Source organism: Syngnathus typhle, linkage group LG14 (genome assembly GCF_033458585.1).
Source record: "Syngnathus typhle isolate RoL2023-S1 ecotype Sweden linkage group LG14, RoL_Styp_1.0, whole genome shotgun sequence".
In the NCBI taxonomy this organism is placed as follows: Eukaryota; Metazoa; Chordata; class Actinopteri; order Syngnathiformes; family Syngnathidae; genus Syngnathus; species Syngnathus typhle.
The window spans coordinates 1,122,995-1,150,411 of NC_083751.1; the positions used below are offsets into that span (position 1 = coordinate 1,122,995).

General features: G+C 44.9%; 3 protein-coding genes across 10 annotated transcripts; 2 read left to right on the top strand and 1 right to left on the bottom strand.

The window, feature by feature from the left end:
• The first annotated feature begins 537 nt into the window (after nucleotides 1-537).
• pdcb (phosducin b) lies at nucleotides 538-3,285 on the top strand. 2 transcript variants are annotated; one of them, XM_061298351.1, is made up of 4 exons: nucleotides 538-830; nucleotides 1,783-1,844; nucleotides 2,010-2,158; nucleotides 2,240-3,285. In XM_061298351.1, exons 2-4 carry the CDS (start codon nucleotides 1,802-1,804, stop codon nucleotides 2,753-2,755), a joined length of 708 nt encoding a protein of 235 aa, XP_061154335.1. In that variant the 5' UTR covers nucleotides 538-830; nucleotides 1,783-1,801; the 3' UTR covers nucleotides 2,756-3,285. The 2 variants fall into 2 exon arrangements, with proteins under 2 accessions (XP_061154335.1, XP_061154334.1); XM_061298350.1 differs by having other exon boundaries at nucleotides 546-830; nucleotides 1,798-1,844.
• Nucleotides 3,286-3,912: 627 nt separating this feature from the next.
• Nucleotides 3,913-19,681, top strand: tprb (translocated promoter region b, nuclear basket protein). Of its 6 annotated transcripts, none has more exons than XM_061296756.1 (51): nucleotides 3,913-4,074; nucleotides 4,386-4,490; nucleotides 4,564-4,637; nucleotides 4,780-4,876; nucleotides 4,997-5,100; nucleotides 5,244-5,408; nucleotides 5,493-5,585; nucleotides 5,722-5,802; nucleotides 5,894-5,981; nucleotides 6,864-7,004; nucleotides 7,147-7,247; nucleotides 7,392-7,589; nucleotides 7,737-7,844; nucleotides 7,959-8,185; nucleotides 8,311-8,474; nucleotides 8,570-8,712; nucleotides 8,889-9,037; nucleotides 9,173-9,335; nucleotides 9,405-9,539; nucleotides 9,612-9,752; nucleotides 9,840-10,008; nucleotides 10,109-10,266; nucleotides 10,370-10,522; nucleotides 10,622-10,738; nucleotides 10,821-11,024; nucleotides 11,104-11,291; nucleotides 11,381-11,528; nucleotides 11,650-11,787; nucleotides 11,870-12,001; nucleotides 12,179-12,309; nucleotides 12,512-12,722; nucleotides 12,787-12,930; nucleotides 13,057-13,246; nucleotides 13,419-13,633; nucleotides 13,729-13,802; nucleotides 13,875-14,071; nucleotides 14,203-14,493; nucleotides 14,592-14,761; nucleotides 14,835-14,915; nucleotides 15,034-15,219; nucleotides 15,304-15,444; nucleotides 17,136-17,229; nucleotides 17,537-17,646; nucleotides 17,742-17,816; nucleotides 17,898-17,989; nucleotides 18,245-18,342; nucleotides 18,439-18,537; nucleotides 18,612-18,762; nucleotides 18,889-19,016; nucleotides 19,100-19,186; nucleotides 19,470-19,681. In XM_061296756.1, exons 1-51 carry the CDS (start codon nucleotides 3,924-3,926, stop codon nucleotides 19,517-19,519), a joined length of 7,050 nt encoding a protein of 2,349 aa, XP_061152740.1. In that variant the 5' UTR covers nucleotides 3,913-3,923; the 3' UTR covers nucleotides 19,520-19,681. The 6 variants fall into 6 exon arrangements, with proteins under 6 accessions (XP_061152740.1, XP_061152745.1, XP_061152741.1 ...); XM_061296761.1 differs by having other exon boundaries at nucleotides 18,636-18,762; XM_061296757.1 differs by having other exon boundaries at nucleotides 18,248-18,342.
• prg4b (proteoglycan 4b) lies at nucleotides 19,343-25,734 on the bottom strand. Of its 2 annotated transcripts, XM_061296762.1 has the most exons (14): nucleotides 25,558-25,734; nucleotides 25,327-25,443; nucleotides 24,300-24,422; nucleotides 23,998-24,078; nucleotides 23,816-23,875; nucleotides 23,343-23,402; nucleotides 23,019-23,264; nucleotides 21,584-22,849; nucleotides 21,217-21,303; nucleotides 20,854-20,990; nucleotides 20,623-20,779; nucleotides 20,450-20,554; nucleotides 19,974-20,102; nucleotides 19,343-19,819 (listed from the first exon to the last, which is right to left on the bottom strand). In XM_061296762.1, exons 1-14 carry the CDS (start codon nucleotides 25,622-25,624, stop codon nucleotides 19,713-19,715), a joined length of 2,742 nt encoding a protein of 913 aa, XP_061152746.1. In that variant the 5' UTR covers nucleotides 25,625-25,734; the 3' UTR covers nucleotides 19,343-19,712. The 2 variants fall into 2 exon arrangements, with proteins under 2 accessions (XP_061152746.1, XP_061152747.1); XM_061296763.1 differs by lacking the exon at nucleotides 23,998-24,078 and having other exon boundaries at nucleotides 25,558-25,733.
• Between the last annotated feature and the right edge of the window lie 1,683 nt (nucleotides 25,735-27,417).

A 27,417-nucleotide genomic window follows, 5' to 3' on the forward strand; every position in this document is an offset into this window, starting at 1 on the left:
AAAGGGCAGAAAGACGACACAGAAGTCAGACAATTGCACAAGTGGGCCAATGAAGACAAATGTCATTGTTGAGCTTTTTTCATGTATCTGCTGTTTGTGGTGGACAACGACCATCCAGATCATTTTGACAATAGAATGATGTCCATCAAATGTTAAATGGTCGCACAGTTTTATTCACTTTGAAATAACACAGTCATTTAACAATATGTTTGTCGCAGTTTTGGATCACAATATACAATAAGGCTTGTCTAATATGTCGTTTTCATTGCGTGAGCGAGAGCAAGGCATTGGATACAGCTCAGAGACAACAGTTCCATTTTTGTTTTGAGAAGGCGCGTGATGAGACATCCCTAGCTCGAGGTGCTTTATGTTTTATAAGTTTGTCATCACGTGTTTATTACATGTGAATTTTGGAACGCCTCACAGACAATGACAAAGAAAACATTGATTTACAATTTAAAGACCTATTGTGTACGCTAGCTAGCTCTTGCACCAGTCAACTCTTGTTCATTTTGAGCGCGTGATATGTCAAGAGGGGAAAAACTATTCAAGAAAATATTAATGAAACTCTCTCTCTCCCGCCCTCCCTCTCTCTCTCTCTCCCTGTATCTCTCTAGTAGTTGGGCCTGCATCAAGTAGAGGCTTCTAATTCCTGAAGTGAAATCCTCTTAGGATCTATTTCCGTTAGGTCCATAGCGTCTTTTTTCAAATCCTCATTAGAGCTGCGCTCATTGGCTGGACGGAACTCACAACAAGCAGCGACAGACAATTCCGTCAAGTCCATCGGGTGCAGACCACTGTGAAGTTACTTCAAGATATTGTCGTGAAAGGTAAGACAGCAATTTCAAATACGACTGTACGTCAATAATTATTCATCCTATTGAACAGTATATTTACTTTTAGACTTTTATCCTGGGGATCATGAAACTAATGTTCCTCTCTTATTCAACCACTTTAAATTGAAATTTTAGAATTGACTTTAGAATCATACGGAGAGATTTGAATCATCTATACATTGTGGAAGCCTAGCTACAAAATGTAGTCTTCAACAAACTCTGATAACAAAGAGCAAGTCATTTTGCTCCAGTGTCATGGGTTCATCTTTCGTCAAAGAACTGACTGTGTATCTGTCTCTTTGAAACACACATGCACATCCAGAAAGGAAACAACGACGCATTCATACAAGACACGGGCACGTGTCGGGCCAGCTCGAACTAATCAAGACAAATCTTTCCCAGTGACAAAGACAGCTTTAGAGATGCAGGAAGACTAAACTCATTCAAACAGTTGGCAATTTAATTCATTGTGAAAATCCATTTGCTGCGACGGAAAAATCGAACATCCACCCATTTTATACTTTAAAAACGTTTGCAACATATTGTAACTAGGTTTCATATTTCCCGCAGTAGCAATCTTCTTTGTAAAAACTGTAAGAACTCACAAAGCCACCAAGAGACCCGCTACAGTCAACTAATCCTCTTAGACAGCATTAATTTAATTAAATATCATTGGAATCACGCACATCTAACTAACTCTAAGCAAGCTATCCCAATATGGTTTTGTATATAAAACATAGTGAATGAGTTCATCGTGTCAGCTTCATGTTTTTCCGTTTTCTTTTTTTAATAGGTTCCTTTTTACCTCTACTAGTTATCGACAATAAATATATAAATAAATAGATAAATAAATAAATTATATAAAAAAAAAAAAAAAAGCTATCAGTCGCTATTATTGTTTTGAGCACATCCTGTAATCTGAAAAAGTCATCATTATTAATTCCAGTTCTGCTTGACGCAGAAACATGTGTGACCAGATTGACCTGGAAGAAACGGCAACCCACACGGGTGAGTAAAACAATATTTAAAAATGATTTTTAAACAATGTGTGCTTGGTGTGGGCTTCCCTCAAATGTTGCGTGTGTCAAGTACCGTTCCAAATGAATGGGACTCATTTTCTATGGCTAGCTAATGTAAACAATAGCTGACTCCTAGTTGTGGATCTTTCAAAAGGTCCCAAGGGTGTTATCAATGACTGGAGGAGGTTCAAGTTGGAGAGCATGGAGCAGGAAAACCTGCCTCCCGCAAAACGGGAACTGCTCCGACAAATGTCATCCCCTCATCGGACAAAGGAGGACTCCAGGGCAAATCTTAACCGCAAGGTACATACGTACCATCTCTTTTGAAGACAAAATAGCAGAGAACATGGAATCTTGCAAAATCCCATTTGCAATTCTTTTCAGATGAGCGTGCAAGAGTACGAAATGCTCAAGGAAGAAGACGAGGGCTGTCTTAAGAAATACAGAAAGCGCTGCATGCAGGAGATGCACGAGAAGCTCAGCTTTGGTCCCAAGTTTGAAGGAGTCCACGACCTGGACAGCGGGGAGGCCTTCCTGGAAGTCATCGAGAAGGAACATCACAGCACAGTGGTGGTGGTCCACATCTACAAGATCGGAATCAAAGGCTGCGAAGAGCTCAACAACTGCCTCGACTGTCTGGCCGCAGAATATCCCACCGTTAAGTTCTGCAGGATTGACGCCGTTTCCTCAGGTGCTTCTGAGAGATTCTCAGATGAGGTGTTGCCTACGCTTTTGGTCTACAAGGCAGGCGAACTGCTGGGGAACTTCTTGGCATGCATGCAGCACTTAAACGAGGAGTTCTTTGCCACAGACGTGGAGACCTTCCTCAACAGTTACGGTTTGCTGCCGGAGAAAGAGCTGCCGGTGCTGGATGATGAAGAGGAGCAGGATGTGGAGTAATTTGTAGCTGCTGAGGAACCAAAAAAAAAAAAAAAGCTTGTTTGGGTGCTTGGATGTAGACTTGATAAGCACTATTTGGATTCAAATTAGAATAGCAGCATCACCCAAACAAAAGCCAAAAGCATTTTATGTTAACCAATAAGGTAATGTTTTGTTTTGAAATATTTGACTATACTTCCAAGTGCAACATTTGAAAGTGTTTTAGCGCTTGACTGGATTGATTTATAAATTCTGAATTTATACACAGGTCCTTCAAACTGTTTTGATAGTTAACCAAAGGGCTGTTTCTAGAAAAGAAAAAAAGAACTTACCAAAGAAATGCGGGTGTGGCTCCGGGTTGTAACCACATCTAGGTGAAGAAAAAGTCACTATATTGGAAATATTATGTGTCGACAACATTGTGTGTGGACAATATTTAGTGCAAACAGAGCTGCATAATCATCACATTTTGTTAGTGATTTTAGTGCCGTATATATTGTCATTATTATCATTTCACCATCATTTGAAAGAATAAAACAACCTGAAATTTCTGTTTTGGTTTTTCTCCAATCATATCCATCTCTAAATCCTAGCACATCAGGTTTTTAAGATATTGATTTTTTTTTTTGTATATTGTATTGTGTCATTTAATTGAAGCACTGCCATATTAGCACACCAGATTACATTTGCACATTTGCTGAAAAAGCAAATGACCAAGACGGCTTTATCCTTTCAGCAGAAAAAAAAACTAACCAACTGGTTAGGTTTTTAGTATTTGACAACTTTTATTGTTTAAATTTGGAAAGTTGTTAAAAACACTCTTCTCTGTGGGGAGTCCAATTTCTACGACATCTGTATTTTCAGTCAATTGCACCATCTTTAATGATTTAACTATGGGACATTCAGTGATAATTTGCTAGGGAATAAAAGAACCGATTTATTCTCTGTGAGCGCCATCTGCTGGTGATACGAAATGAAGCCACCAAACCCACACAGGCTTTATTTAATGGCCACGTAAAAAAAAAAAAAAAAAAATCTGAGTGTGATTTAATTTCAATATTTCCACAAATGTGTCATTTACCTGTTTTGCCCTGCGTGCAATTAAAATATAAAATAATATCTCCCACAATGCACCAGGTATTTGTTGACTAGCACAAATGCCAGTTCTACGCATGCGTCACTCAGAAAAATGGCGGCACTCATCCTGCAAGACTTGGATGGTTCCGAGCTGTCCAAGTTGTCAAAAGGAACACTTAACAAACTTGAGAAGATTTTATCTGATCAGTGCTATGAAATCGACAATCTCAAAGCCCAACGGGAGCAATTCCGAGTTGACAGTGGTAAGATATGTACCGTTATTTAGCTTGCTAGTGGTGCTAAAATGTTCGGCTTCGCTCACCATGGACACCGTTCGTGAATAGTTTATAACTGTAGTTTACAATTCTGCTTTAATTTCACATATAGCTCGCTCTTGCTCTTGCTCTTGTTTACACTGCAATTTATTTCGCCACCGTCATAGCGAATCAGTCGCTGTATTACATGCCCTTTTTAGCTCAATCGCTAAGCAATGCTATGGTTAGCCTACTTATTATTACGTACCTCGCAATAACGTCAACAATCTCTGTGCTTGCGATTCCCTCTTCTCCCCCAGAGCAACATTCATTTGACAAGGTAAAACAGCTTGCTCAATGTCAGGAGGACTTTCTGAGACACACACAAGAGCACAGTAACCTTAAAGAGGAGTTGGAGAAAATCGGTAACGGTGAACTTTGTGATCTCAATGAATCATGCTTTCATGCTAACGATGTGATTTTTGCCCTATTCTATAGAGAATGAACTCAAAAGTGCCCGTGAGAAGAACCTGCAGTATGAGAATGCTCAAGAAAAGTCATTTTCAGAACAGGTGATGTTGTTCATTCACTCACTGACGCTAAGCAAGTCATTCAGATTGCCTTAATTCAGTCTCTGACAATGTAGATCTCTATATATGTTGTGACTGCACCACCAACAGTTAAATCAATCCCATTTATTCTCTTCCATTCTAGACTATGCTTTCAAAAGCCAAGGAAGAACTGGAGACGCAAAAGCTTGAACTTGTGCGGACACTTGAGAGAAGAAGCTTGGAGGTGGAGCATTTAAATGGTACATTGATCTTTTTTCATGGAACCTGTCCAATCTAAGTGTACTACTCTTTCCTCTTGTATATTTTTGTTGCCCCCTTTCCCCCCCAAAAAACTATTATTCTGTTCATTGTCCCTCTAGGTGAGTTAAGGCAACTGAATGATAAATTGGTGGAGGTCAACGCCACCAAGATGTCTCAGCAGCTGAGATTAGACGAACTGGACGCAGCCGAAGTCAACATTAAAGTAAGTCGTAGTGTATTTGCTTCATATTTCCCAAGGTAACATGAAGCCACCAATAGATTTCACACACTTGGCAGGGGGCATCCATCACCTTCCATATATGATGTCACAAACGGTAAACTAACTCCCTTTTGTTTGCCATTCAGTACAGAGAGAAGCGTCTGGAACAAGAAAAAGAGCTGCTGGCTGAACAAACATCTTGGCTGAATGCAGAGTTGAAGTCCAAGAGTGAAGAACTTTTGAGCCTATCTCGACAGAAGGGTAAAGAAATCCTGGAACTGAAATGCACTCTGGAGAATAAACTGGATGAGGCACGTTTCTTTCCTTTGTTTATATTAACTTAGAGAACGTCATAGACATGGATCTAATAACTTGATTGTCTGTCTATTTTGCAGTTGAACAGAGTTCAGGAACAAGTGGCCAGTCTTAAAGCATTGAATGAAAACCACCAAAAACAGAATGAGGACTTAATCCACAAACTGAAAGAAGTATGTGCAACCCACTTGATGCTTTGAGTGCAAGCTTTTAAGATGTATAAGTTGCAGGACTGGCCAAACAACGGTGCTGCAAATTGGGACAGAGTTAGAAAAATGTGGTTGTTATTTTTTTCTTTTTTTATTTAAGGCCAAGGAGCAGCAGACCACTATAGAGGAAAAGTTCCGAAATGAGCTAAATGCCAACATTAAGCTCTCTAATTTATACAAGGTATGTTGTATTCCGGCAAGACCTCAACTTTTAGCACTTGATTGGTCCAAACGGACGCTTAGTAGATACTAACGTGTTATTCCCGCTGCAGGGAGCAGCAGCTGATTCCGAGGCCAAAGGTGAAGAACTGGGTCGCGCTGTAAACGAGTTGCATACACTGCTACAAGAGGCAGGGGAAGGTATTTTTTTTTTTTTTTCTTTTTTTTTTTTTTCTTTCGGTATGGCGCCGTAAGTGGCTGCCTCCCAGCAGTGTTCTCTCTTTTCCTCTTTATTTCTTTCTTTTCTCCCTTTTCTTTTTGTCCATTCGGCAATGCTGGTGCCTTCTACCGCACCTCGGTATCTCTTCGGATCGGATATTTTGTATTATTTTTTTTCTTCCTGGGACCGGGATCATCGGTCGAGACCGGCGTAACTCTACGGCGGCTTCCTGCTTATCCGGGCATTGATGACCGGGTCCCTCGCCTTGGCCTTGCAGCCGCAACCCCTGTGGGGAGTCCGCTCCCTCGTGCTCGTCGGAACCAACGACTTTCGCCATGCTGGCCCCGTGGTGACCATCTGCACGTGCACCCGACTGGGTGCCCAGGACGCTGCTCACACGTTTGCCTGCTTTGTGATGTTTTTCACCGATTCACGACCACGGTCCATTGGGCGCCGTTGAACTGGACTGACCCTACACCTGTCTATGGACCCCGTGGAGGCTATTTAGTGTGTTTTGGGATGTTCTCTTGTATTGAGGGGTGCTGGTTGGCCACAGTTACTTTTTTTCCTTTGTCTTTTAGCTTTGTTTTGCTTTGATGGCTTTTATCTTGAGCACTTTCTGGCTTTCTTTGTGGCGCCGTTGTGTGGCAGCCTTATGAGAGCCTGTTGAGTTGCGCTCATGCCATTTGTGCGTCTTTTGTATACCCACTCTGGTATGAATACTGCTGGGGCCTGAATTTCCCCACCCCTGGGGATCAGTAAATATACAATCAATCAATCAATCAATACAGCTAAAAACGGTCCTATCTGCCCAAGGAGGAAGATGCTCCATTTTGCCGCTCTGTTTTCTCCTTTTGTCACAGCCAACAAAGCTCTTGAGGAGAATCTGCAAGTGGCCAACGCTGCTTCGGAAAAGACTGTTGCTGAGCTAAAGGAGAAGATCCAAGTGCTTGAAAAGGAACTGGACAACGCCAATGAGCTCCTTTCTAACTCGAAACGAAGAGGTAATTGGCTTCCGTTTTTCCCTAAGATGCAAGGTGTGTAAAAAATTTTGTAAAGCACTTTACATTTGACTGACCATTAGCGACCCACCGAAAACAGATCATTTTTCATTTGTATGTGATTTGACCCATTTTGTGTTTCCAGGTCCACTTGGCACATCTGTGCTCACTGAGGCGCAAATAACAACAGTGTCTCCGACAGCCGCTGCTGTGGCAAAGATTAAACCTGGAATGAAGCTCACTGAGGTGTGTCAAATTAAATCTCAACTCTCAAATTAGAACGATTAGCCCTCAAAGTATTTCGGAATTTACGTTTGAATTCCCTCTGCTCACTGTGGGTGATTCTGACTTGTTAATTGATTGCTGTTTATTTCCATTTCTTTTTTGTAGTTGTACACTGCCTATATAGAAAGCCAGGAGCAGCTGCAGTTGGAGCGCTTGGAGAACAAGCGGGTCAACAAATATCTCGATGACATAGTGCAAGAAGTGGAAGCAAAGGCTCCACTTCTGAAACGGCAAAGGGATGAGCATGAGCGCATGCAGAAATCAGTGGCCAGTCTCTCAGCCAAGCTGGAACAGGCTGTCAAGGTAGGCAGGCGGGCAGGCAGGCAGGCAGGCAGGCAGGCAGGCAATTCTTTCTGGCCGATTCTACTTGACATCCTATTTCTTCAATTGTCGAGCTCGTTTTGCCTTTTTCCATTTCGTGTCAGTAGCTTTCACTTGTTTGCGTTTCAGGAGGTGCACCGCCTGCAAAATGAAGCTGATGAAGCCAACAAGCGTTCCTCTCTTATGGAAAGGGACAATAAAAGGTTTGAACTGCAGCTCTCGGACATGGCACAGCAGGTAAGTTCTTCTCTTTTTTTTTTTTTTAAGCTTTTTGTCGCTATATTTTAAAGTGAAGAAAATTAGCTATCATTCGGATCCATTTTTCAATATGTTTTCCAAATATCTTTTTAGGTGCGTGTCCTTCTTATTGAGCTGGAGGAGGCCAGAGGAAACCCCGTGTTAATTGAGGAGGGGTTGAGCTCTGCGGATGTCAGCAGTACCTCAGAAGTCATTAGTCAACACTTGGTGACCTTCCGCAGCGTGGAAGAGCTACAGAAGCAGAATCAGCGACTTCTGGCGGCCCTCAGGGATCTCAGTGAAGCCCAGGAGAAAGAAGAGTTGGAAGCCTCCGGCTCCAGGTTTGTTCATAGAATTTATTTGAAGACACACCTTTGCTGTTTCTATCCCTGAAATTACTCCTGGCTTTATTTTTTTGCTTTTTCACAATGTACTATGCGTGACGTGAACAATTTGGCTATCACAGGCGCGGTGAAGTGGAGCAGAGTTTGGAGACCACTCTGGCTGAGGTGGAGTCCCTGAGGGAGCAACGCAGCCAGCACGTCAAGATGACAGAGTCCATCATGAGGCAAAGAGACATGTATCGAGTGCTGTTGGCTCAGGCAACGGGAGTGACCTTCCCTCAGCAAGGTACTACTGACAATGGAAACCGTTTTTAGAAATTGAATCCACACAAAATAATAGTCTAATGTAATGTTCCTACAAAGCTGAATTTTCTCTTCAAGGTACCTCACCCGAGGAACTCACCCTCACGTCCACCCCACGCCGTTCACCTGCAGCCACGCCCACCACCGGGACTCCCGCTGCACTCGTCTCCATGGCAACTGATACTGCCGAAGCATTGGAGGCCAAGGCAGCCTTGCGACAAGTATGTCAGCATTGCTTTATTCTCAATGCACACAGATAAGGGTGGCCGTTCAGAACCTTACTGTTCGGTTTGAATAAAATCCATCGGAATGGAGCACTATTTGCGTAAGAATGGGTTGATCGACCAAAATACTGAACTTTGGATGGATTTTAAATAGTTGATTTGTTCATATATAGTTGCAGGAGGTGTTTTCCTCCAATAAAAAGGAGCAACTGGAGAGTGAGAAGGCACTGACCGAGCAGAATGACAAACTCCTGGAGCAGCTCTCAGATCTTCGCTCCCAGAATGCCAAGACGGCAACGCAGTTGGAATTTGCCTCCAAGAGGTCTGTTCGATATTCTAAAGCAGGACTATTTGTTGAATAACTACAACTAAGGATAGAATGAATGGTCTTGAATGTTTGGCATGAACCAAATGGTATCACGTTTTTCGATTCATGGCTTTCTTTCCACAATGGCAGGTATGAGATGTTGCAGGACAATGTCGAGGGCTACAGGAAAGAGATCGCTTCCCTCCGAGAGAAGGAACAGAAAATGGCCTCTGCCACACAGAAGCATGAGCAGACCATCAACACATTAAATGAGGACCTGCGAGCTGCACAGGAAAAACTTGGAATGGCAGAGGTATTTTTTTTTTACTCCAATAAAATGCTGCTTGTGAAATCCTTTAACTTTAGTCGTTGTCCTTTTTAGGGTCTCTCTGAGGGTCTGCGTAAAGAGAGAGACATGTTGAAACTAGTTGAGGTTAGGTTGAATCAAGAGAAGGATATGATCCTGAGCCAACAACAGAGTCAGAACCTTTTGTTGACCAACCTTCAGGCTATTCAGGTAAATGCCATGCCCTGGAATTTCTCCCTCACTGCCATGCACGCAAAACGATCCCAGTATTGTCTTTTCTAGGCTACACTCGAGCGTTCAGATGCTGACACGCGTCAGCGGCTTAACAGCCAGCTCGAGAAGCAAGAGCGAGAGATCTCTCAGCTACAGAAGAGGTTGGAGCATGAAGTGGAACAGCGCTATTTGCTCAGCAGAAACCAAGAGGTAGCATGTTGGCCACCTCACATTTTTGTTGACGTCAAGTCGATGGCAGACTGCACAATTGTGAATATTTCTCCTTCCTCTGCTAAGATCCAAGTCATGGAAGCAAAGCGGCAACTGGAAACGCAAGTGGCTTTACACCAGAAGACAAAAGAGATGCTGAATGCTGCCGAGATGGAACTCCGCTCCCTCAGGATGGAGCAAGGTGGCGGCGAACAACGTCACATCCTGGGCTCCCCCTCCACGCCCAAATCTAGAGGTTGGAATCGTGTCCGTCTGTCCCATTCTTGAGCTAAATATTCACTTGACCATCTTTGAGTACATCAAGCCGTTCATTCTTAAATTGGTCCTTCTCTCAGTTTCAAATCAAGAGCGGGAGGATCTTCAGGGTCGCTTGCTGCAGGCAGAAACACGGGTAGAGCAGTTGGCAGAGAGCCTTAAAGCAGCCACGTCCAGCATGGAGCAATACCGAGCCATGGCTCTGAGTCTGGAGGAATCTCTGGAGAAAGAGAAACAGGTGACGTACACTTCCGAGGAAATAAAACCATCGTGTTAAACTTTTTATACACGTAAGGGCAGACTTTTAAAACATGGAGATTTTCCATCTTTCTACTGCGCAGGTAACGGAGCAGGCTTGTGCCTCCATTGAAACTCGTGTGAAGGAGGCTGAGGAGCAGCACCGCGTTCTTGAGGAGAAGCTTCTGGAGGCTGAGAAAGAGAAGCAGAATATAGAAGAAGAAAATAGGAAGGCAATGACCTCCCTGAACGAGCAGGTAGTCCATTTTCTTCTGAGACTTTTCTTAACGCTGCGTTTTTTTTAATCCATCCATCCGAAAATGGATAAAAAAAATTCTTCTTCCACATCTTATTAGATGGATGGGCTAAAAAGGGATCTGATCAGCGCCCAGGCAGAACACCACATGGCACTAGAGCGTTTGTCAACTGCTGAATCCCAGCAGCTGCAGGCTTTACAAGACAGCCAAGAGCAGGTAAATAGCCACATCCCCCTCCACATAGCATAATGGGTATTTTTTCTCGAATCTGAATATTGTTTTCGATCCATTTTCCTAGGCTAAACTGGCAGCCGAAGCACAAGACAAGTATGAGCAGGAGATGATGCTGCATGCTGCGGATGTGAAGGCTATGCAGGATGCCAAGGCTCAGGCCCTGCAAGCAGTTGAGCTCAGACATCAGCTCGAAGAGAGTTCTCAAAGAATCAGCGCCGAGCTCATGGAGTCCAAGATATCCTGGGCGGAGCAGGAAAAGATCCTCAAGGTTGCTTCTGAAACGGGGGGACTGGATTATTATCTACTGTACATGCCGATCTGACCAGCTTTTTCTTCTGTCATCTCAGGAGGAGATGTCCAAGATAGAAAGCCGCTTTGAAGAGTTGCAGAGGCAGAACACTCTCTTGCATGAACAGATTGAGGCAATGAGTAGCAAAATGGCAGAGAATTTGCAGCGCGCTTCAAGTGAGAGTCCACTTAACATCTCTCTGACTGAGGAAGGCAAATCTCAGGAACAAGTCCTTGAGATTCTAAGGTAGCATATTAATGACGCGTATTCAAGTTTGCATCCAACATCAAAAGAAGAGAACTACAGAGTTGTTTTTTTTTACCATTATGTGTCAGGTTTGTGCGTCGTGAAAAGGAGATTGCAGAGTCTCGTTTTGAGTTTGCTCAAGGGGAGACTTTGCGTTACCGTCTAAGGGTTGAACATCTGGAACAAGAACTAAGAGAGGTTCAGGACAGCTTGAGTGCTGCTCGTGAGAGGATGCAGGTAGGTTTGGAGGCTGGAGGAACCCACTCTCCTCTACTCTGCTCACAGACATGCACTTTGACTTAATTGGATGAAAGACATCTACGTACTACTTTTAACCAAGCCTGCTCTTCTGTATCAGGTGACAGCAAAGACCCTGGCCCAGCATGATGAGCTGATGAAAAAGACTGAAACCATGAGCATTCTGATGGAGACAAACAAGATGCTGCGAGAGGAGAAGGACAAATTGGAGAAAGAACTACAGCAGACCCAAGAGAAGGTAAGTTGTGTTTTGTCTGTGATGATGTGTAGGGCCATACTTTGCAGTTTCATGAAGACGAATCGTCTCTTTTGCTCTCCAGGTACAAAAACTGGAGTCGGAGGTTTTGCCACTGAAACAGGCCAACAATGAGCTGAGCGAGAAGAGCGGAATGCTACAAATGGAGCAAAAAATACTCAACGAAGAAATCAAGCGCTGGAAGGCTCGGACGCAGGTTAGTTGAAAGAGCAGCCGGTGCAAGTGCAGCCTTTTCTTTTGGCCTCCAGGGGGCAGCTGTGGAACTACGGATTCCCCAGCCCTTATTTCCTGACCCAAATACCGAATTGTAATTACACCTCAATCGTGTTACCTGTGTATTGAAAGTGCACTGTTTTACGCATTTCTTTTTTAGCATTTGGTGAGTCAGCAGAAAGATTCCGATCCGGATGAATACAAGCGTCTACATACGGAGAAGGAAGGACACCTTAAACGTATTCAGCAGCTCACTGAAGAGAACAACAGAATCAAAGCAGAGGTTATCAGGTGACAAATTGGAATGATATGTTTTGCTCTATGCATGTGAAAATAAAGTTCAGTAGTCAAGCAGTACTGTGGATGCTCCAATACTCAGTTTGGTACATTTGCATATTCTCAGATCTTTTTTTCTTTTTCCCCCAGGGAAAAATATTGCATATTGAATGTCAACTGCGTCCTTTCATTGCGTTCTGTGAATGTTTGTCTTTAGGTCCAGCAATCTCACCACATCCCAACAAAGCCAAATCCAAAACTTGGCTGACAATTTGAGCAAGATAACCGATGAGAAAAATTTGCTGAAAGAAGAGGTTGTTGCCAAAAGTCTTGAAATCCAGGAGAAGGTGAAGATGATTACCCAGGTCAAAAAGCTTGGACGCCGCTACAAGATCCAGTATGATGAGCTCAAGGTAGAACATGACAAGGTGAGAGGTCGATACTATCTTATAGTGTATAGCATGAATAAATATCGTACTGTACTTCTTCTAGATGACGGCTGAAGCTGCAGGGCCATCCAAAGACGAAGAGGCGCGTCAAGCCTCGGTTCAGGAACTGCAGGTAGTTAAAGATTCTCTTAGCCAAGCTGAAACCAAGATTAAAGACTTGGAGGGACAGCTGGAGAACATGAACAAGGTGAGCCATCAAATATGTTCTTTCTTGCTCTTGAAGATTGTGTAACAGTCCACGGCCATACATTTCTAGTGGCTGAAATGGTACAATTTGACGGAAAACTCTTTTTTTACGTTGTCCTTTGTAAAGGTGGTCGCAGAGCGTGAAATGGAGGTACACAATGCTCAGGAACAATCTTCCAGGCTTCAGACCGAGCTGGGCAGGCTAAGGCAAGAGCTGCAGGACAAAGAGGAGACACTCAAACAGCAAATGGCAGACAAAGTGGATAAGACCAGGAAGGCGATTGTTTTTGCCAAGCAAAGAATCAACCAGCTCTTGAGTAAGAGGCCAATTGTATATTTATGTGCTTAAGTCAAATACTGAGAATGTTTTCAATTGGTAGGGATGAGTAATTCAAGCACGGAAAATATGGCAATCTTGTTCTTCCCATCAGTCTCAAGTTGTACTTTTTTTATTTTATGGTCCTAAATATACATTTGATTTATGTCCAGGCGCTAAGGATGAGCTGCGGAAAGAAAATGAGGAGTTGAAGCAGCGATTTGAGGAGCAGAAGCAGCAAAGTGACGAGTTAGAGGTGCGCGTAAGCGCTATCAAATCTCAGTACGAGGGACGCTTTAACCGACAAGAGAGAGAGCTGAGAGAACTGCGAGGTCATCAAGAGAGACAAGACCAAAAAGATGAGTCTTCTGAGGCAGGTCCAAGCAAAGTGAGTCTTGGCGCCAAGTGTTTCTATTTATAAAAAAAAAAAAACCCGTTGTTGAGTAGAAAATGAAATCAAATTTCTTTCTGTTCTGGTTCTAGCCTCAGGAGCAGCAGAGGAGCACAGAACAGCGACAGATCAGTCTTAAGTCTACGCCTGCTGCAGACCGGGGCAGGTACGTCAAAGAAACATTGATCTCGTCCAACAGACGGCGTGAACTAACCGTGTTGCCCGCCATTGCCCTTAGTGCCAGTGCCTCTGACCCGCCAACTGCCAACATAAAGCCAACACCTGTCGTGGCCACACCTAGCAAGCAGGCTGTCAACCCAGGGAACAAACCCACTCCAAGGGCAAGCATCAGGCCCATGATCACCCCAGCCACGGTGCCCACTCCAACACCCACCGCTACGGTCATGCCCACAACGCAGGTCGAGACCCAGGAAGGTGAGTCGAAATCATGCGACGTTCTAAAATATTCTTTGGAGCCACTCCAATGACATCCAGTAACCTTGAAGTCTTAAAGGAATATCAATTGTGCTATTCGTTTCATACATTTTGACATCACTTCCTCGCAGCCATGCAGACCACAGAGAGTCCGCCGGTGGAGCATGTGACTGTGTACGGGAGTGCCAGTGGTTCTGTGCGCTCGGCGAGCCCCAACATCCAGACCACCTTGGCCAGCCCCATGCTGACTGTGCAGCAAACCCAGACGCAAGCCACAGCTTTTGTCCAGCCAACGCAACAGCAAAGCGTGGCCCATGCCGAGCCAGTCAGTCAGGAGCCGCCGCCTGTGATCATTGAGGCGACGCAGAGCTCGCAGGTGGAACGGCCTTCGACATCCTCCACCTCTGCTGTCTTCGGAACTGGTGAGTGAAATCAGTACTGTAGAAATGGTTTCAAGTAAGTAGAGTAGGTTAACTCAACCAATGTTCAACCTCACTCGGATTTGTCCAAATATGTTTAGTTTCAGCCACACCAGGATCTTCTTCTTCCTCCTCTTCGTTGTCCAAAAGGCCCCGTGAAGAAGATGAAAGTAGCAGCGCTGTTGTCACAGATACTGAAGCCCCTCAGGAGGACACCTCCAGGGCTCCTGTACCCAAGAAGCTGCGCATTATCCAGAGAGTGGGGCCCGAGGTGAGGAGCTTGCACAGCTTGCCTAGCTTTATTTGGAATTGTATGAAAGACACTGGTGTCGTACGGGTCTCAGGAGGAAATGATGGCTGATGACAGCGCTGAAGCTGAGGGAGTGGTACCGACAGACAGTCAAGAAGGTGTAGAAGCCAGTCAGGTATGCCACACACAAAAGTAAAGTGCACATCCATTTATTTACCAAGGCGGAGGCTGTGGGTTGGTCGTAACAATGCTGGCTAATGGTCACCAGTCCTTTTGGTTGTTTGACCTTATAGACTGAAGAGCTTGCGGCTCTGGATGAAGAGGATGAGAGTGCAGCCTCTCAGTCTACCACCATGCACCAAGAAGTTGCTCTTGCACAGAGTGAAACTCCTGAGCAGCAGCTCGAAGTCATCGTCATCGTAACCGATACGGAGAGTGAGGAAAACCCTGAAGAAGGGGATGAAGAGGAGGACGAGCAGGTAAAAAAGAAAAAAAAAGAAGAAGAAATAGCCGTCTGATAAAGGCGCGAGGATTTACACGAGCCTGTTGTTCATCATCTGTAGGACTACGAAGAGGGCGATGAGGAGGAAGATGACGAGGAGGAGGTGGAAGAAGAGGAGGAAGAAGACGGGGGGATCGACGGAGAGGAGAGTAACGAGGAGAGCGGAGAAGGCAACGAAGCCTACGAAGGAGATGACGCAGAGGTTTGATTAGCGCAACTCTCGTGTCGTGTACCCGCCGCCGCCGTGACGTGATTACACACTTGTCATTTCCAGTACATGTTAACCAGGGGTCCTCAAACTTTTTCCTGTGAGGGCCACATAACCTTTCCCTTCTCTGATGGCGGGCCGGTGTCAGTTTGTAACAGAAAAAGTGTGACGATCGTAGGGGAGCTTAAAATTTTTATTGTTTTACAGAAAGCCACCCATAACCAAATAACGGTTATTTAATAACCCTTTCCAGGTTCTTTACAGAAAAAAAGTCAGGAAACAAATAATAACACTATTAATGAAATAAATAATAACTAAATAACCCTCTCTGAGTTCTTCACAGAAAAAACAGGAAATAAATAATAACTAAATAACTCTCTCTGGGTTCTTCATAGAAAAAAAAACATGGAACATTAACTTTCTGTTGTGCCATGCACAATCTTAACAGATAAAAGTTCAGCTCAGTTGTCAGAGCAGAACCTCTCTGACACACATGAGCAGTCTCTTAAAGTTCTTGTGTTGATTCCTTATAATCCTTTTGTAGGTTCCAGTAGGCTTGTAGACACCGCTGTCTTTTTTGTTAAAGTTTGATAGTGCGTCATAGTCTGGGGTAAAATTTGTTGTGGCAATTCTTAGGCGAGATCCGAGGTGTTGGTCCGTTTACCTCGATCTTTGAGGGTAGATGTTGACGTTCATGTGGCTGAACGTCACGTCGCGTACGTCGAGCCAAATTGGCCACTCTCTTTTAAACGCTCGGCACTGTGTTCACCTTGCTTTTCCTTGGGCGACATTTTAACGGAAGGATTCCAGGGGAAGGTTTGTGGGTGGCTTTAGCGCAAAACTGCATCTGAAAGCTCAGCGCGCAAATTACAAGAATGCTGTCGTCACAGCCCACGCTCTAAATTCGGGACTGATACAAATAGAGCGCGAGTGCACCATGTCCGTACACGCACTTGTGAGTGTGCACCGAGCTTTCTGACACGGCTTCCGGTAGTAAATGCGCAGGCGAGCGCTTCCCCATCTACTGGGGAAACGCAGTCATTGCAGGCAAAATGAGCAAAAAAAAAAAAAAAAAGTTTAATAATACAATTTGTTCAGGGTTGGCGGGCCGGATTAAACGGTCCGGTGGGCCGTATCCGGCCCGCGGGCCGTAGTTTGGTGACCCCTGTGTTAACCCTTCCCACGCAGGTTTCCAAGCACAACAACTCAAAATTTCCACTCTAATTCCTACCGAATGTACGTCTGTGTTGACACGGGTCTTAGTTGCGCGTTCACGATGAGTCAGTGTCTGCACAGCACCAATTTGTTGTCACGTGTAATCGGCTGGAGTGAAAGTAGCCTGATCATCTGCAAACCGCTATCCATGTTGTTTTTGTGGAACTCGCTCGCTCGCTCGCTCGCTCGGTCGGGTGTTATGTCATCAAATCCTAACTGTTAACAACCTTTGCATTTAGTTGGCTCTAAATGACTGACGTTGGCACTAAGGTTGCGTCCGAACAGAAAGTATTCCATGACCCCACAGGTCTTCCATGCGCTCACCTTTCTATCTTTGTATTTTTTTCCCCAGCCAGTTTCTGTCCATCATTCTGCTTCCCTTAGTTTTGACATTGTTTGAACTTTTGTGCGCTCGTGTTTTTCCTTTTTACAATACTTCTTTTTTTCCCCCTCTCTCCTCGTCTTCTCAGGGAGTTGACGTAACCGACCCAGGGACAGAGACGGAGGAGAGTTTGGGGGCGTCCGACTCCACCCAGAGGCCAGCCGATTCCCAGACGGCAAGCTGTAAGATCCAGGAAATCTTATTAATGCACACGTGTAGCTCCACCTTGGTCTCGCCCAATGTTCTCACAACCTGTCCAGTCATCGAATTAGTTATCGAATGCTTCACCATGACTTGAAGAGTTATGTTGTTGTTGTCTGTCTGAAGGAGAGGGTGGCCAAAATGGTCCCCTTGTCCCTGTTCGTAGTCCTCTCGACAGTGCTCCTACTTAAAAAGGAACATTGGAATATACTGATGGTCACTCTAAACCAGAATATTGTAATACAAAAGACAATTTTGTCACCCCACTCTCATTTCCAAATGTTTTAGTTGAGGCCACCACAATGGAGGCCTTCTCTACCGAGCAACCCATCACAAGCTCCGGTATACGTATGCCCCAAACGCAGAGGAGACCAACGCATCCACTTCCCCCCTCCCAAGTATGTCGAACATCGATTTCATATGAAACTCGGGTTTTTGTCTGCAGATTTCATCCCACTTAAATAACCTTTGATCAAAATATGCCTTTTATTAGATGCCCCAGCGCATCCCTGCTCGTCGCCAGTCGGCAGGCAGGGTCCCTCAGCTCTCTGGGGTCCCCAGCAGTGCCGTAAGTCACGTCTTCTCAAAACTTGATTCATGTGCCCGCACGGCGCATAAGATGATACTCATCAGCCGCTCCTTTTTGCAGCAGCATCTCATTGACGAAGAGGACAGGATGGTACCGAGCGCGCCCACGCTGGTGGTGCCGCACCGCTCGGACAGTTTTGACCAGGCCGTCCAGTGAGTCTCGCACGAGAATCATTTCTTGCCCGTTAATACATCACACAATAATTCAGCAATAGCTTTGTGCAGTTGTTGAACAACGACATCTTGCGAGGGCACACGTGTCATGTGGGGTCCAGCAGACGTCTTTCGTTTGTCTCCTTTTGAGTTCACAATGAAGTCATCGCTTTTATTATCAACAATAGTCTGCGGGTTCTATAAACTTGAGTCTTTCCGTGCTTCTGTTCCCTGAAACTCTGCTGTTTTCTTCAGCAGCTCTCCCCAAATGACTGCAAGGACCTTCCGTTTCGGCCAATCGGACGAAGTGCCGCAGACCAGCTCGGATCTCGGCCAGCTTGCAGCCCAAGGAGGTACACACACACACACACACACACACACACACACACACCCTCCGCCCAGTTATGTCCCTACTTTTCATCCAAAAATATTTCATGTGATTGTGTTAGGTCTTGGCATGTTTGACAGCCCCATGTTCCTCACATCTCACGAGGAGGAGTCTGACGGGTATAGCGTGCCCACCACACCGCTTCAAGTGACAGCCCCAGGTATCAGTTCTCATTTGGACACACGCGCCAAGAATCGGTGCATTTACACTGACTGATCTTTCTCTAACCCGTAGTCTTCTCTGACGCCGTTCCGTCAGATGCAGCAGAGCAGGCCTCTCAGTCGGTTCCCACGGTGAGCACGTCCACTCCCGGCATACTCGCACCAGGCACCGCCAGCACAAGCGAGGAACGAGACGACGTCTTCCTCGAGTCTGACCCCGATAAGTAAGTCGCTGCTGTCATAGCAGCTGTGATGGTTTCAGGGGCGGGCATCGTTTTAGACGCTTGGGTCTCTGCAGGAACTGGATTGTAGTTCCAAAATGTTCAAGGTAAATATGCATGTGACACAAGTTCCAGGCCCAGCGCCGAGAGTTCGGTGGACGCTGTGGTATCTCAGGATGATTTGGTGGAACCCAGTCAGCCTTCCGACACGGCCAGCCTGCCGTCCACCAGCCAGGAGCCTTCGTCCAGCTCTGCAGGTGCGTCGGGTGATCGAACATCACCGCCCGCGATTCTCAGGACATTTCACTGAAAACGGTCTTTTTCGGATGCTGCACGACAGATACCAGCAGCGCTCCGACCAGGGCCGCGCCCAGCCGACAGCTGCAACGTTGGCCGGGGAGCCGAGGTGGGCGCGTCAAGAGAGGAGGTAACCTTTCAGCCAAATACAATAAAATACATCTGAGCTGGTCAAATAGATTCATCCAAATGTTGAACAATTGTGAAATGTTTCTTTCCTTGGTCTATATTGAGATGCACTTGTACATTGAGCTGCAGTGTTGCACTTGGAAGAAAAGAAGCATGCTTCCAACGTGACAATCTTTATTTCGTATTGAATATACAGTTACAGAATGATGTATGAGTATTTCTTTGCATGCGTTTCGAGTTGGAGGTTTGTGTAATACTTAAAGCCGCACTGTGTATTCCAACAGGTCAAGCGTTTCCTTCCCGAGGAGTCCATGGCAGACGCATTGCCAGGTGAAATCCTGACAGTCTCCTCAAGTCAGTCTTCTTGATCTCCTTCACTTGTTCTAAACCTTTCTGGTTTTGTTATCGCTTACAAACAATTCATGTTATGATCGCCGTCTATGCTGAACTTTTGTGTTTTCTGAAGCGTATTATTAAAGGTTTTAAAGCAGTCCAACGCAAAGGCTTCTTGAAGTGGTCTGTGCTCATCAGGCTGTTTTGGGACAATTGATGAAGTTGTTCTGAGCTGATGGGTTTTCTCTCGGGGAATTGACGACGGGCCGCTGACCGTCCATCCGAATATTGTACGATTTAGCTGTAAGACACAAACGCAACAGCTTGTTTTGGGTTCTTTCCAATATTTGCAGCTGTTAAAATAAAATATAAAACTTAGAACAGCACACCCAAACATATGGTCCATTTTCTACACTCTTGATTAGTTTAAAAGGTGATGATTAGGTGTTACATACTTCTAGAAAAGACATAATATTTGTAGCCCTCTGGTTCCCTGTAACTTGGGACAGAAACCGCCGAAGTGATGGTTGTGGGGAATCCTCGCCAGGCCGTTCGGATGTTGATGGTGGCTCCCAAAAGTGAAGCTGGGAACAAATGGCCTTTGTCAAAAACAACTCGTTAACGTTTCACTCCTAAGGTTTCTCGTAAATGATGCTGAGGCCCTGTGTTAAATCTCCGAGGATCAGGTTGTCCTTCTCGCGCAAAGCATGACTCATTTTCCAGAGCGCTGTGTTGAAACTCAAAAGCGGTCTGCGTGAGTTCACCCAAAGTTATTGCAATAGTCACGCAGCAATGTCACGATGACAATTACCGCATCATTTTTTCTTGTGTGCCAATGTCAATGTGACATTAAGTGCATCATTTCACTCCAAATTGGCTGAAATCCACTCCCTGCCCTTCCTGTACTTTTATCAAGTTGTGTTATTCCTACCTGCATGGCGCACCACTCTCCTCCGGACTGTGTAAACAGCAAAATGGGCTTTCTTGTTACATGGACTGGCGCTATATCGATATGAATATTTCTGCACTGTTCCACCTGGAGAAAAGAACAGACAGTTGTCATGAGTTCATCCAGGAATAGATCTCATCATTGACTTTGGTCACCTCGTTTGAAGAAATAGACCGATTCTCCCCTTCCGCCGTACTGAGGCACAGACAGAGCAGCTGTGATGTGACCGTTAAGTCCATCAAAGCCTGTCTCAACAACCTTTGGATAGCCCGGGTCCAAATGATTGTTGGAAAACCTCCAGTACTGGTTTCTCTGAAAACCACACGAAACTTATCTAAAACATTCCAGATTTTTTCTCAAAATGTGTGAGATGAAGTCAAACAAACCTTGAAGATGTATGTGTTCCCCTGACAATTGCAACGGGTGAACACAGTGTCAATGGGGGACGGGACACCCCACGTTTCTGTGATTCCACGGGCTGGGCCCGGCACCCTGTTTTTGTCCAAAAGCCAAAAGTAGTGACCTGTGGATAGCAACAATTACACGTATTATTAGTGGCTCCAGAGGAAAATATGTACCTATTAAAAAAAACATGTTAACTAATATGACCATCATGTGAGTGTCAAATCAAATTCTACATGATGATAGATCATTCATGAATACGAGTGTCTCAATGTCATAAAGTTTAACGATTTAACATCTGTACTTGATGTCATGTTTTTCTCCTTCAAGTGATTTCTGGCACCGACCTCTGAAAACGGCAATTGTGCCGTTCCTTAGTGTGGTGACTGCACTGGCAGGACGCCCGCTGCACAAGTTTGTGTCATTGCTGTCATCTGGAAATAAAGAAGAAAAACATCACACTGGGTGGGGGAAATGAAAATAAATATAACCGCAACTTAATCTGGAGGTGGGCGGTTCTGGCAATGAACTGATTTTTTTTTTTCTTTTTTTTGGGGGGGAGGCAATTGTTAACTTTCATAATGTAGGAAAACACAAAGGCACTTGGAAAAAGAAAAACCTTCAACATCGATTTGAAAATCATAAATTCAATACCCCTTTTGATTTTCTGTATTTTCTTCGAAGATTGTTCTGGTGTTCAAAGCAAGTATTTACCTGCTTGGTAGTTTCTGGAGCTATCCACGGTTAGCTCTACACCCACTGGCTTAGTCCCAGGTTTGAGAGCGGGCTTATCTGCAGGGGTTGTAGTCATCAGTGGAGTGGAGGGACTTGTCTTATCCTGACCATTTGGCTTGGATTCAGATAATTTAGTACTGCTGGGTTTCTGGGTTTCTGTTACTGGAGCGATGGAAGGTTTTGCTGGTGTAACCTCATCGGCCGAAGCACCCTCCGATGCATCTGTGGGTGAGGGATCAACAGTCGTGACGTCAAGGTCCGATCCGACCGGAGAAACACTAGCGGAGGGATTCTGAGGATCTGGTGAAGAAGAAGGGTGGCCTGTTGTGACAACTAAAGTGGTTGGGATCGATGGTAGAAGAGTCGTTGTCAAATCGAGGGCCTCGGAGTTTTCTGGGTTTGTGGAGGAATCCAGCGGCACTGAAGTTGTGGCTGACTCTTGTGACGGATCTGGTGATACGGAAGCTGTGGATGACTTTTGTGTTGGTCCTGATGTTAGTGCAGGCGTGGAAGACTCTTGTGACGGATCTGGTGATACGGAAGCTGTGGATGACTCTTGTGTTTGTCCTGATGTTAGTGCAGGCGTGGAAGACTCTTGTGACGGATCTGGTGATACGGAAGCTGTGGAGGACTCTTGTGTTGGTCCTGATGTTAGTGCAGGCGTGGAAGACTCTTGTGACGGATCTGGTGATACGGAAGGTGTGGATGACTCTTGTGTTGGTCCTGATGTTAGTGCAGGCGTGGAAGACTCTTGTGACGGATCTGGTGATACGGAAGGTGTGGAGGACTCTTGTGTTGGTCCTGATGTTAGTGCAGGGGTGGAAGACTCTTGTGACGGATCTGGTGATACTGAAGACATGGATGACTCTTGTGTTGGCAGTGCAGGCGTGGAAGACGGATCTGGTGAAGCTGAAGGTGTGGATGAGACTGTGGGATCTCGTGGCGGTATTGAGGATGTGGAAGAATCTTGTAACGGTTCTTGCGGGGTTGTGGACGGCTCTTTTGAGGGTTCTGAAGTTGCAGCTACGTTGGGTGCTGCAGTGGAAAATGAGGGTGTGCCCTCAGTTTTTTCAGAAGAAGCTTCAGTCGGAGGATCTGTCGGTGCCCCGGATGCTGTCTCCTCACGTGTGGTGTCGGCAGTCGGGGAAGGTTCCGATTGAGGTGTTGGACTGGCCTCGGAAACTTGCTCAGTTGCAGTGGTGCCTTGTGGAGTTGTTGTTCCTGGTAAAGTGGTAGGATCGCTATCTGGAAGTGCAGGAACATCAGATGGATCCAAATAGCTCATCTGTACATTGGTTCTGGAACTCAAGTACAGTAGAACTTCTGACATGTAAAGGTTTAACGGTTGACTTTGTCTACCACCGTTCAAAGTCAACCTCAAGTTACAGTCCATCCTACCGGAATCTTTACTAACCTGCACTCTCAGTGGAGGTGACTCCATCAACCAGCACGGTTGGCTTGACCTCATCTTCTGAAGCTGTTGTCGCCAATTGAACTGTCTCTGTGCTCGCCTGTGGCGTGTCTTCAATCAAGGTGGCTTGAGTGGAGACCACATCCAGTGGCCCAGCAGATGAGCCGTACCAGCTCTCGGGTGTCTGACTTTGGTCTGGATCTGGGGTGTAGGACTCGTCATCGCTGGGAATGTTCTCGGTGTACATTCCTATCGTCACGACGTTATAGTGTGAAAACACTTCAATGTCAAATTTGGGAAAGAATTGAAAAACGGCATTTAGCTCACCCTCACTGGACTCATCTTTTGGAAACGATATTGGACTCACTAGCGGAACGTCATTATTATCTGTCAGAAAATGTGAATTATGAATGCACTGCAAAAGAAAGAGCCTCCCTCTCCAAAAACATCCCTGATTGGTCAATGGCCCGTTGTCAGATTATGAGGTGTGTTGCAATGCTTTTGTCAATATGGAATTTTTTTCTTTCTCTCTTGGGCATGAAGTGGTGCCCATTTGCCTCCCACACTATGACAGCACTGCTTTCTTATGTTATTGTTGGCCACTCAAGCTTGTGCTTCTTGGCCCGTTCTGCAAGGTGACCATACCACAGCAACAGAACCACAATTACTTTTGATCATCAAGTCTGGATCTTTTGAAAATCTGAATATTTGGGACTGGAGAACTTTTGCTGGAATCCGTCCATCCATCCGTCTATAGAACTTTTCTTATTAGTACCGCAGATCAAATTTCAAATAATTACCTTCATCGTTTTCCTCACCAAGTGCCGAAAGCGGCTGTTCTGCTTCATTTGAGGTTTCCTCTGTTGGAATATCAATTTAAAAAAAAAACTTTAGCCTGATCCCCATATCCATATGTATTTACAAACCACATATTTGTATATCTTGTTCAAATCAAGTCACCCTTTTGTCAAGCTAAATATACCTTTTGGGGTTTTCTCATCTACATTATCACATGAATTACTCGTCCCTGGTGATGATGCATTGGATTCTCCCTTGTTTTCTTCTGTGGTAATTGTTCAAACAAAAAAATCCATCAACCAAATGTGTCGATTCCTGCATGCGTTGCATGCTACATGCTCGTCGTCATGCAGGACTACGACTAATGTGCCTGTCCTATTTCTTGATGGTGTTGTTCATGCAACTGAATTGTTCTCCAAGACATGATTGTAGCTTTGGATGACAAATTCTACACTGATCATGCTGAATGCGCTGGACAAAGCTTGCCTTGTGCATCACAGTGGAGCTCGTGATCCGGACAACACTGCTTGAATTTAACGCAATCCGAGTCACAGCTACACAGTCGGCCTCTCTTGAATGATTCCCCACATCGACCTCTACAGGAGTTTTCTGCGGCAGATAGAAATGCAACGTGACGCAACTCCAAAATGACATCATTTTCTTCTTGCTATTTTAACAATGAAATCCAGTCTTGGCGTTAGAGTAAGATATAAATAGATATAAATACCGTAAATTCCGGACTATAAGCCGCGACTTTTTTCCAAAATTGTGAACCCTGCCGCTTATAGTCAGGTGCGGTTTATATGAGGATTTTTTTCGTGATTTTTGTGATGACTTGATCACTTTTATACACTGCGGTATCTTGAAGAAAAAAACAACAACAAAAAGACTATTTTGAAACACTGCTATGGCTGCTGCTTATTCTGGCTGTGTTGCTTGTGACTATTATGAGCTTTAGTAGGAATGCACGCTAGGTGACCTGCGTCAAAGGGCTCTAAACCCTTCGTCACAGACAATGTTGAGAAAGACATGTTAAAGTATGTTATGAAAACTTTAAAAAGGCTTTCCGTGAACGGTCTTTCTTTGTAAAAAAACGCGTGTGCACGTGCGGTTTATAGTCCGGTGCGGCTTATATAAGAAAAAAACTAAAATATCCCCCAATTTTAGCTGGTGCGGCTTATAGTCCGGTGCGGCTTATAGTCCGGAATTTACGGTACCTGACTACGAGGATAACAATAAAAGATATCAGATTTTTGAATGAATATTAAAATGTATTTTTCTGATTGGAAAGTAAAGCTGTCAAAATGAATTGATTAATTGACTACTAATCCATGATTAAATTAATCAATAATTATTTTAATAATCGAGGAATTTTTACAGGATTTACATTTTTCAATTTAAGTCTTTAATCCTCCTTTATCAGGCTCATAATGCAAAATGAAATGCACCTACCGATCAAGATAGAGGCTTCAACATGATTGAGTGGAAAAGGGGAAACGGAGTATTGACTCACTTGTGGTGCACTGAGATTCAAAATCACCACAGCATTCGCCGTAGCCCAAGCAGCTATAGTCACATTGGCACAGGTAACCTCGGTAGTACTCGTTACCACATCTTCCCTTGCAACTGTCTGTTGACGGGAAGAGCGAGTTGAAGACTGGTAAATAATTGCCACCACAGTAAACACAAATGAGGACAACAAACACGTCCATCCACGGCGTCATCACAAAAGTGTCCTACTCACTTTGGCTGGCAATTGGAGACCAGGCACAAGCCAGCAGAAGAAGTGAACCTAGAGGAGTCCAAGACATTCTTGTTTGTACCTGAAAGGAAGCACATCAACTTTTTGGTTGTCATGAAATTGCTCCCAAAAATATGCCGCCCGACCTCGTTTCAGGCTGTGTGTAGAACTTTGGACTTGTGCTGCTTTTATAGGCTGAGAGAGGCCGGCCGGCAAACTTTGTCAGAATTGGCACATTTCGTTCTTTATTGGAAATGACCTCACAGGCGGCCCCCGCTGGGAGGGTCTTCTCGTTCAGACGGCGCATTTCCTCAAAAACACCTGAAAGAACGCCGACGCACATCTGCGCCAGGCAGACTTCGGAAAACACCGACTTTGCCGCCACACCTACAGTCCATCACTTTTTCCACATTTTGTTATGTTACCATTTTATTTCAAAATGGAATAAATGCATTTTTCCTCTCAAAATTGGACACACAACACTCCACAGAGACAATGCAAAGTTTTCTTTTGGAATTTTGGAAATTATGATTTATTAATAATGAAAACTAGGAAATGACATTTGCCGCAAAGGTCAACTGATCATCTTTAAGCTTAACTGGAGTCCAACTGTGGTAAATTTAGATGATTGGACATGATTTGGAAAGGCTAACTAATATCTACGTATGTAAGGTCCCACATCACAGGTGACAGTGCATGTCAGAGCATGAGGGTTGAAGACCGGATGGTCTCAAGGCACAAGATCTGACCAATTAAAAAAAAATAAAAAATTTGCTGGTTTGAGGGTTCCGTGAGCACAGTGGCCTCCATCTGTAAATAGGAGTTTTGGAACCAGCAGGAGTCTTCCTAAAGGTGGCCACCCATCTAAAGTGAGCTAACGGAGGAGAAGGACCTTAGTCAGAGAGGTGACCAAGAAATGTCAGAGCTTCAGGGGAAAAAACAAAACAGATTTTTCTCCTCAAATGAGAGGCAAGTAAGGGGGAAAATGAGACAATGGCGCCCTCTTGTGGTCACTTCAACAAGGTACATTAAACTCGAATATACTAGAATGCACTCTGCTAATAATAACAATACTCGTGCTGCACCTTCGTCAACCTCCCCGTTTGTCGAATTTCAAGGCGCGCGGTCGCGCTTTCCTTTTTATGACGTCATCGAACGCAGTAGGACTCATGATAAATTGAGGACGTTAATATTGATTACGTTCACTTTTTATGGCTCATGCACTGCACACAGTTAAAGCACATATCCCAAACGAGGTTCATCCGTTGACCTTTGGGTGCAGCACACAACCGATGAGCTTGACTTTTATGCAGGACTTATGGAGCAAGATCAAACCAACACAACCGATGAGCTTGACTTGGATGCAGGACATACGGAGGACAACACGACTAATGTTCCTCCAGAGGAGGAAGAAACTGCAGAACCCGAGGGAGGAACCTGCAGTGATGCAACCTGGGAAGAGGGAGAGGAGCAGGAGGAGGAAGCGACTGCTGAACGTCAAGAGCAGAACGAGGAGGAACCGAGTGCTGAAGCTCAAGAGCAGGACGAGGAGGAAACCGCAGCAGCACTTGGACCTCGGGAGGAGACAACGTTTGACTTGAAAGAAATCGGAGCGACTCCAATGAGCAAGACACATGGCTTGCTCACAACTGCCTACACACAGTCGTTTAAGAACCGCTCCAAAGACCAACAACAGATGAAACAACGGCAAAGAGAGTTGGATTTTAAGCTTCAACAACGCAGGTCTTCCCATATCCGCCAGATGTTTAAGGAGCAGATTGCATTGACAAAAGCAAAAAAGGACTTGGAGAGACCGAAAACATGGTCTCAATTGGGCTCCAGCTCATTGGACTCCCTCAGAAC